Raw genomic sequence first — 10,000 nt, forward strand, 5'->3', positions numbered from 1 at the left:
TCCTGCATTGCATCTATTTCTCCTGTTCTGTATCACCGTGTCTTGTCTCTATTCTAGGCCTGGTCCTGTGTGCTTAATTGAGGGGATGTGCCGGCGCGCGAGGCGTGGCCCAGCCTGACGCATAAAGAGGGCCTGGTTATGGCCCAGCCTGACGCATAAAGAGGGCCTGGTTATGGCCCAGCCTGACGCATAAAGAGGGCCTGGTTATGGCCCAGCCTGACGCATAAAGAGGGCCTGGTTATGGCCCACCCTGACGCATAAAGAGGGCCTGGTTATGGCCCAGCCTGACGCATAAAGAGGGCCTGGTTATGGCGCGGCGCGCGGGAGAGAGCGGCTTGCTTTGTGTTCAATTTGTTTCTCTAAGTTGAATATCGTTTATGTAAATCTTTGCGTTATGCAATAAACCTCTTGGACATTTGTTTGTGGCCCTCTCTCCTGCTCTTTTGGTACTATTTGAGCCAGTAGTAACAGTGTGTGTGCTAATAGAACTTTGGGATGCAATGTGTGTGTGTGTGTGTGTGTAGTAACAATTGGTAGACTTCCGAGGGCCTTGACATTTAAAACGAGACATTGAACTTTGAAACGAGACATTGAACTTTGAAAAAGCACTAGTAGTTTATTTACAAGACGATTTATACAGACAGTACCTTCATGAAGTTTACCGTTCGCCGACATCTTGAATTTAGTCACGATAAGTCGAGCAACGAGTACGAATGAACAGGTATGATAAGGGACCAGATTCCAAAAATAATTCGGTGGAAATGCATGGATTCCAGTTGTTGCTACTGTGATGAGTGTGTGTGTGTGTGTGTGTGTATTGTACACTGACCTGGTGTGTACTCATGATGTGTGTGTGTGTGTGTGTGTGTGTGTGTGTGTACTGACCTGGTGTGAACTCATGATGTGTGTGTGTGTGTGTGTGTGTGTGTGTGTGTACTGACCTGGTGTGTACTCACGATGGGTGTGTGTGTGTGTGTGTGTGTGTGTGTGTGTGTGTGTGTGTGTGTATTGTACACTGACCTGGTGTGTACTCATGATGTGTGTGTGTGTGTGTGTGTGTGTGTGTGTGTGTGTGTGTGTGTACTGACCTGGTGTGTACTCATGATGTGTGTGTGTGTGTGTGTGTGTGTGTGTGTGTGTACTGACCTGGTGTGTACCCACGATGGGTGTGTGTGTGTGTGTGTGTGTGTGTGTGTGTGTGTGTGTGTGTGTGTGTGTGTGTACTGACCTGGTGTGTACTCACGATGGGTGTGTGTGTGTGTGTGTGTGTGTGTGTGTGTGTGTACTGACCTGGTGTGTACTCACGATGGGTGTGTGTGTGTGTGTGTGTGTGTGTGTGTGTGTGTGTGTGTGTGTGTACTGATCTGGTGTGTACTCACGATGGGTGTGTGTGTGTGTGTGTGTGTGTGTGTGTGTGTGTGTGTGTGTGTACTGACCTGGTGTGTACTCACGATGGGTGTGTGTGTGTGTGTGTGTGTGTGTGTGTGTGTGTACTGACCTGGTGTGTACTCATGATGGGTGTGTGTGTGTGTGTGTGTGTGTGTGTGTACTGACCTGGTGTGTACTCATGATGGGTGTGTGTGAGTGTGTGTGTGTGTGTACTGACCTGGTGTGTACTCATGATGGGTGTGTGTGTGTATGGGTGTGTGTGTGTGTGTGTGTACTGACCTGGTGTGTACTCATGATGGGTGTGTGTGTGTGTGTGTGTGTACTGACCTGGTGTGTACTCATGATGGGTGTGTGTGTGTGTGTGTGTGTGTGTGTGTGTGTGTGTGTGTGTGTGTGTGTGTGTGTACTGACCTGGTGTGTACTCATGATGGGTGTGTGTGTGTGTGTGTGTGTGTGTGTACTGACCTGGTGTGTACTCATGATGGGTGTGTGTGTGTGTGTGTGTGTGTGTACTGACCTGGTGTGTACTCATGATGGGTGTGTGTGTGTATGGGTGTGTGTGTGTGTGTGTACTGACCTGGTGTGTACTCACGATGGGTGTGTGTGTGTGTGTGTGTGTACTGACCTGGTGTGTACTCACGATGGGTGTGTGTGTGTGTGTGTGTGTACTGACCTGGTGTGTACTCATGATGGGTGTGTGTGTGTATGGGTGTGTGTGTGTGTGTGTACTGACCTGGTGTGTACTCATGATGGGTGTGTGGGTGTGTGTGTGTGTGTGTACTGACCTGGTGTGTACTCATGATGGGTGTGTGTGTGTGTGTGTGTGTGTGTGTGTGTGTGTGTGTGTACTGACCTGGTGTGTACTCATGATGTGTGTGTGTGTGTGTGTGTGTGTGTGTGTGTGTGTGTGTGTATTGACCTGGTGTGTACTCATGATGTGTGTGTGTGTGTGTGTGTGTGTGTGTGTGTGTGTGTGTGTGTGTGTGTACTGACCTGGTGTGTACCCACGATGGGTGTGTGTGTGTGTGTGTGTGTGTGTGTGTGTGTGTGTGTGTGTGTGTGTGTCTGTGTGTGTACTGACCTGGTGTGTACTCACGATGGGTGTGTGTGTGTGTGTGTGTGTGTGTGTGTGTGTGTGTACTGACCTGGTGTGTACTCACGATGGGTGTGTGTGTGTGTGTGTGTGTGTGTGTGTGTGTGTGTGTGTGTGTACTGACCTGGTGTGTACTCACGATGGGTGTGTGTGTGTGTGTGTGTGTGTGTGTGTGTGTGTGTGTGTGTGTGTGTGTGTACTGACCTGGTGTGTACTCACGATGGGTGTGTGTGTGTGTGTGTGTGTGTGTGTGTGTGTGTGTGTGTGTGTGTGTGTGTACTGACCTGGTGTGTACTCACGATGGGTGTGTGTGTGTGTGTGTACTGACCTGGTGTGTACTCATGATGGGTGTGTGTGTGTGTGTGTGTGTGTGTGTACTGACCTGGTGTGTACTCATGATGGGTGTGTGTGTGTGTGTGTGTGTGTGTACTGACCTGGTGTGTACTCATGATGGGTGTGTGTGTGTATGGGTGTGTGTGTGTGTGTGTGTACTGACCTGGTGTGTATTCATGATGGGTGTGTGTGTGTGTGTGTGTACTGACCTGGTGTGTACTCATGATGGGTGTGTGTGTGTGTGTGTGTGTGTGTGTGTGTGTGTGTGTGTGTGTACTGACCTGGTGTGTACTCATGATGGGTGTGTGTGTGTGTGTGTGTGTGTGTGTGTACTGACCTGGTGTGTACTCATGATGGGTGTGTGTGTGTGTGTGTGTGTGTGTACTGACCTGGTGTGTACTCATGATGGGTGTGTGTGTGTATGGGTGTGTGTGTGTGTGTGTACTGACCTGGTGTGTACTCACGATGGGTGTGTGTGTGTGTGTGTGTGTACTGACCTGGTGTGTACTCACGATGGGTGTGTGTGTGTGTGTGTGTGTACTGACCTGGTGTGTACTCATGATGGGTGTGTGTGTGTATGGGTGTGTGTGTGTGTGTGTACTGACCTGGTGTGTACTCATGATGGGTGTGTGGGTGTGTGTGTGTGTGTGTACTGACCTGGTGTGTACTCATGATGGGTGTGTGTGTGTGTGTGTGTGTGTACTGACCTGGTGTGTACTCATGATGGGTGTGTGTGTGTGTGTGTGTGTGTGTACTGACCTGGTGTGTACTCATGATGTGTGTGTGTGTGTGTGTACTGACCTGGTGTGTACTCATGATGTGTGTGTGTGTGTGTGTGTGTACTGACCTGGTGTGTACTCATGATGGGTGTGTGTGTGTGTGTGTGTGTGTGTGTGTGTGTGTGTGTGTGTGTGTGTACTGACCTGGTGTGTACTCATGATGGGTGTGTGTGTGTGTGTGTGTGTACTGACCTGGTGTGTACTCATGATGGGTGTGTGTGTGTGTGTGTGTGTGTGTGTGTGTACTGACCTGGTGTGTACTCATGATGGGTGTGTGTGTGTGTGTGTGTGTGTGTGTACTGACCTGGTGTGTACTCATGATGGGTGTGTGTGGGTGTGTGTGTGTGTGTGTGTGTGTACTGACCTGGTGTGTACTCATGGTGTGTGTGTGTGTGTGTACTGACCTGGTGTGTACTCATGATGGGTGTGTGTGTGTGTGTGTGTGTGTGTGTGTGTACTGACCTGGTGTGTACTCATGATGTGTGTGTGTGTGTGTGTGTGTGTGTGTGTGTGTGTGTGTGTGTGTGTGTGTGTGTGTGTGTGTGTGTGTGTGTGTACTGACCTGGTGTGTACTCATGATGGGTGTGTGTGTGTGTGTGTGTGTGTGTGTGTGTGTGTGTACTGACCTGGTGTGTACTCATGATGGGTGTGTGTGTGTGTGTGTGTGTACTGACCTGGTGTGTACTCATGATGGGTGTGTGTGTGTGTGTGTGTGTGTGTACTGACCTGGTGTGTACTCATGATGGGTGTGTGTGTGTGTGTGTGTGTGTGTGTACTGACCTGGTGTGTACTCATGATGGGTGTGTGTGTGTGTGTGTGTGTGTGTACTGACCTGGTGTGTACTCATGATGGGTGTGTGTGTGTGTGTGTGTGTGTGTGTGTGTGTGTGTACTGACCTGGTGTGTACTCATGATGGGTGTGGGTGGGTGTGTGTGTGTGTGTGTGTACTGACCTGGTGTGTACTCATGATGGGTGTGGGTGTGTGTGTGTGTGTGTGTACTGACCTGGTGTGTACTCATGATGGGTGTGTGTGTGTGTGTGTGTGTGTGTACTGACCTGGTGTGTACTCACGATGTGTGTGTGTGTGTGTGTGTGTGTACTGACCTGGTGTGTACTCATGATGGGTGTGTGTGTGTGTGTGTGTGTGTGTACTGACCTGGTGTGTACTCATGATGGGTGTGTGTGTGTGTGTGTGTGTACTGACCTGGTGTGTACTCATGATGGGTGTGTGTGTGTGTGTGTGTGTGTGTACTGACCTGGTGTGTACTCATGATGGGTGTGTGTGTGTGTGTGTGTGCTGACCTGGTGTGTACTCATGATGGGTGTGTGTGTGTGTGTGTGTACTGACCTGGTGTGTACTCATGATGGGTGTGTGTGTGTGTGTGTGTGTGTGTACTGACCTGGTGTGTACTCATGATGGGTGTGTGTGTGTGTGTGTGTGTGTGTGTGTGTGTGTGTGTGTGTACTGACCTGGTGTGTACTCATGATGGGTGTGGGTGTGTGTGTGTGTGTGTGTACTGACCCGGTGTGTACTCATGATGGGTGTGGGTGTGTGTGTGTGTGTGTGTACTGACCTGGTGTGTACTCATGATGGGTGTGTGTGTGTGTGTGTGTGTGTGTACTGACCTGGTGTTTACTCACGATGTGTGTGTGTGTGTGTGTGTGTGTGTACTGACCTGGTGTGTACTCATGATGGGTGTGTGTGTGTGTGTGTGTGTGTGTACTGACCTGGTGTGTACTCATGATGTGTGTGTGTGTGTGTGTGTGTGTGTGTACTGACCTGGTGTGTACTCATGATGGGTGTGTGTGTGTGTGTGTGTGTACTGACCTGGTGTGTACTCATGATGGGTGTGTGTGTGTGTGTGTGTGTGTACTGACCTGGTGTGTACTCATGATGGGTGTGTGTGTGTGTGTGTGTACTGACCTGGTGTGTACTCATGATGGGTGTGTGTGTGTGTGTGTGTACTGACCTGGTGTGTACTCATGATGGGTGTGTGTGTGTGTGTGTGTGTGTACTGACCTGGTGTGTACTCATGATGGGTGTGTGTGTGTGTGTGTGTGTACTGACCTGGTGTGTACTCATGATGGGTGTGTGTGTGTGTACTGACCTGGTGTGTACTCATGATGGGTGTGTGTGTGTGTGTGTGTGTGTGTGTGTGTGTGTGTGTGTGTACTAACCTGGTGTGTACTCATGATGGGTGTGTGTGTGTGTACTGACCTGGTGTGTACTCATGATGGGTGTGTGTGTGTGTGTGTGTGTGTGTGTGTGTGTGTGTGTGTACTGACCTGGTGTGTACTCATGATGGGTGTGTGTGTGTGTGTGTGTGTGTACTGACCTGGTGTGTACTCATGATGGGTGTGTGTGTGTGTGTGTGTGTGTGTGTGTGTGTGTGTGTGTACTGACCTGGTGTGTACTCATGATGGGTGTGTGTGTGTGTACTGACCTGGTGTGTACTCATGATGGGTGTGTGTGTGTGTGTGTGTGTGTGTGTGTGTGTGTGTGTGTGTGTGTGTGTGTGTGTGTGTACTAACCTGGTGTGTACTCATGATGGGTGTGTGTGTGTGTACTGACCTGGTGTGTACTCATGATGGGTGTGTGTGTGTGTGTGTGTGTGTGTGTACTGACCTGGTGTGTACTCATGATGGGTGTGTGTGTGTGTGTGTGTGTGCTGACCTGGTGTGTACTCATGATGGGTGTGTGTGTGTGTGTGTGTGTGTGTGTGTGTGTGTGTACTGACCTGGTGTGTACTCATGATGGGTGTGTGTGTGTGTGTGTGTGTGTGTGTGTGTACTGACCTGGTGTGTACTCATGATGGGTGTGTGTGTGTGTACTGACCTGGTGTGGACTCATGATGGGTGTGTGTGTGTGTGTGTGTACTGACCTGGTGTGGACTCATGATGGGTGGGTGTGTGTGTGTGTGTGTGTGTGTGTGTGTGTACTGACCTGGTGTGTACTCATGATGGGTGTGTGTGTGTGTGTGTGTGTGTGTGTGCTGACCTGGTGTGTACTCATGATGGGTGTGTGTGTGTGTGTGTGTGTGTGCTGACCTGGTGTGTACTCATGATGGGTGTGTGTGTGTGTGTGTGTGTGTGCTGACCTGGTGTGTACTCATGATGGGTGTGTGTGTGTGTGTGTGTGTGTGTGTACTCATGGTGTGTGTGTGTGCTGACCTGGTGTGGACTCACGATGGGTGTGTGTGTGTGTGTACTGACCTGGTGTGGACTCATGATGGGTGTGTGTGTGTGTGTGTGTGCTGACCTGGTGTGGACTCATGATGGGTGTGTGTGTGTGTGTACTGACCTGGTGTGGACTCATGATGGGTGTGTGTGTGTGTGTGTGTACTGACCTGGTGTGGACTCATGATGGGTGTGTGTGACACCAGTGGACTCCTCGTCTCCTCTGTTCCCCGCCCTGGATTTTGCCTCTACACAAGACAAACACTCTTTTCAGTGATGTGTGTGTGTGTGTGTGTGAGAGAGAGAGAGAGATGTGTGGGTGTATGAGAGCGGTTCAGTTTTAGGTAGAAATAAGTGTGTGTTTGTGTGTGTATATGTAGATCAGTGGTGGTTGCTGCTCTTGGGAATAGGGGAAGCTCTGATAAAAATGGTAAATTATTAAAATACCGGTAATATTATTAAGGTGCTATATTGTTCTTTGAGGGCAAAAAGTTACCCAAAACCCAGAATAGACGAAACAGTATATATTAGAGTTCTGAGACATTGCAGCTGGTTTGGCTACATTTTACAAGTTCACTTTGGGAAGAGTTTATTTGGTTGCTAGTTATTTCTCTGTGACTATTCTGTACGTTCATCTGCTTTGCTGTTTTATTTTGAATCTCCTCTGGTGGGGAAGACAATCTAATGGCTTTTAAAATTCAAGTAAATATTAGCTGCACAGTTATAATGTTAGCAAGCTATCTGGCTAAATACACAAACTGAAACAAAAGCAAGTCACAAACTCTGTAACTCCACATTATGGTTTTATTTACAGTAGGACATGTACAAAAACAAATAGAAACCGACTGTATTGCTCATAAATATATGACAATTTGAGCTGCACCTTGCCTTGCCTCTCGACTTCACCTGGCAACACTAACGTTAACACATCCCTTAACTTGAAACCTGTCTTCCTGTCCGATCGCGACACTATGCTGTCAATCAAAAAGAGTCCAGCCACTATGACGTTTCCGCCAATCATCATACAGAAGCTTGGTGTCCGGGCCATCCCACTGTCCCATTCACTCCCAGAGACGCCGGGCTTCCCTGGAAATGATAATTTTGTGGCGTTTGTCCAATAAAGATCTAGTTTTTCTGCACTGAGATCAGCCCACTCTGTAGTGCCATTGAAAGTCCAGTGAAGCGAGCGTCTATGGGATTTTGATGGATCGTGTCGTCACAGCAATATATTAGGGGTGCGAAATCACGATAAATGACCTGCAAACCGTTATTGCTGAACAAACTAGCCATTAAGTTGAACACGTTTTTAGCATGTTCTAGTTGGAATAGTAGGCAAATTTAATACAGTATTATTTGATGCGATTTTCCGTGATATTTTAGGAGGCTGAGCTTCCCCTGTAGTCTTAGAGCAATCGCCTCTGATGTAAACGTCTGTGAGTGAGGTGCAGTTTTAAGGACGAGTGTGTGTGTGTGTGTGTGTGAGGCGTAGTGTGGGGACTCACGGAATAAGTCTTGTACGCCATGGTCTCCCTGGGCGCTCGAGAGCGCCGTTCCTCGTTCTCGTTGTCAGAAAACTCAAACTCCCATGATGCCTCCCTGCTGGAGCCATGGCCCCGCCTCCTCTTGCTATGCCCCGCCCTGCTGCTGTGGAGCTCCTCCCCCAGCTGCAAGGGCAACAAGTGTCTCTGTCAAACACATACATAAACAGAACACGCCATTGGTCAACGCGCTCCACGCTTTGCTCGCAGGGCAGAATGGCCTTCACACCAGCCGGCAGGACACAACACATAGAACCGCACGACGGAACCGCACGACAGAACACAGTGCACTGGGAGCTCTGGGAGCACAGTCTCCCCAGCAGAACAAGACTGGCCTCAGAGAACCTTCTGTCAAGGCATCTACAAGCAACACACACAGCTGTACACACATGCAAACACACAAACACATTGCTAATCTCCAAAACACACTCGCATACGCACATACACATTGTTAATCTTCAAGCATGAATATTCAAAGCTGTAGGAACACACACACACACACACACACTGCTAATCTACAAGCATTAATGCATCTAGGAGGACAAACACACACACACACTCATTTACACACACACTGCTAATCTACAAGCATTAATGCATCTAGGAGGACAAACACACACACACACTCATTTACACACACACTGCTAATCTACAAGCATTAATGCATCTAGGAGGACAAACACACACACACACACACTCATTTACACACACACTGCTAATCTACAAGCATTAATGCATCTAGGAGGACAAATACACAATGTATCTGCCGGCAGACAGACATGCATGGTATACACACACACACACACACACACACACACACACACACACACACTATAAGCCTCATCCTACATGCATGGACACACTAACACACAGAGCTAAACAGCATTAATGGCAGAGGTCAGAGGTCGGCCCCAGATGAGTGTTGACACAACATGCACAATCACCAACCGCTAATCACCAACCGCTAACACAACATGCACAATAACCAATCGCTATTCCCCAACCGCTAAACACCAACCACTAATCACCAACCCCCCATCACAAACCGCTAACACAACATGCACAATAACCAACCGCTATTCCCCAACCGCTAAACACCAACCACTAATCACCAACCCCCCCATCACAAACCGCTAACACAACATGCACAATAACCAACCGCAAATCACCATCCGCTAACACAACATACACAATAACCAACCGCTAATCACCATCCGTTAACACAACATGCACAATCACCAACCGCAAATCATCAACCGCTAATCACCAACCGCTAAACACCAACCACTAATCACCAACCGCTAACACAACATGCACAATAACCAACCGCAAATTATCAACCGCTAATCACCAACCGCTTAACACCAACCACTAATCACCAAGCCCCCATCACCAACCGCTAACAAAACATGCACAATCACCAACCGCTAACACAACATGCACAATAACCAACCGCTAATCACCAACCGCTAACACAACATGCACAATAACCAACCGCTAATCACCAACCGCTAACACAACATGCACAATAACCAACCGCAAATTATCAACCGCTAATCACCAACCGCTTAACACCAACCACTAATCACCAAGCCCCCATCACCAACCGCTAACACAACATGCACAATCACCAACCGCTAATCACCAACCGCTAACACAACATGCACAATAACCAACCGCTAATCGCCAAC

General features: G+C 48.6%; 1 protein-coding gene across 2 annotated transcripts in view; it reads right to left on the reverse strand.

Moving 5' to 3' along the window:
* The window catches only part of mbd1b (methyl-CpG binding domain protein 1b), a 39,270-nt gene that overhangs the window by 7,563 nt on the left and 21,707 nt on the right, over positions 1 to 10,000 (reverse strand). Inside the window, exons 12-13 of one of the 2 annotated variants that reach the window (XM_076268312.1) lie at positions 8,274 to 8,435; positions 6,942 to 7,019 (exon numbers count right to left, since the gene is read on the reverse strand). In XM_076268312.1, the coding sequence (XP_076124427.1) occupies positions 6,942 to 7,019; positions 8,274 to 8,435 (240 nt within the window). Of the gene's footprint in view, positions 1 to 6,941; positions 7,020 to 8,273; positions 8,457 to 10,000 lie in introns of both variants that reach the window. The other variant, XM_076268311.1, reaches the window with a different exon arrangement.

Source organism: Alosa pseudoharengus, unplaced genomic scaffold (genome assembly GCF_046254945.1).
Source record: "Alosa pseudoharengus isolate Yale_2024_CS ecotype anadromous, Long Island Sound unplaced genomic scaffold, YU_APseudo_1.1 YU_APseudo_1.1_scf_5, whole genome shotgun sequence".
In the NCBI taxonomy this organism is placed as follows: Eukaryota; Metazoa; Chordata; class Actinopteri; order Clupeiformes; family Clupeidae; genus Alosa; species Alosa pseudoharengus.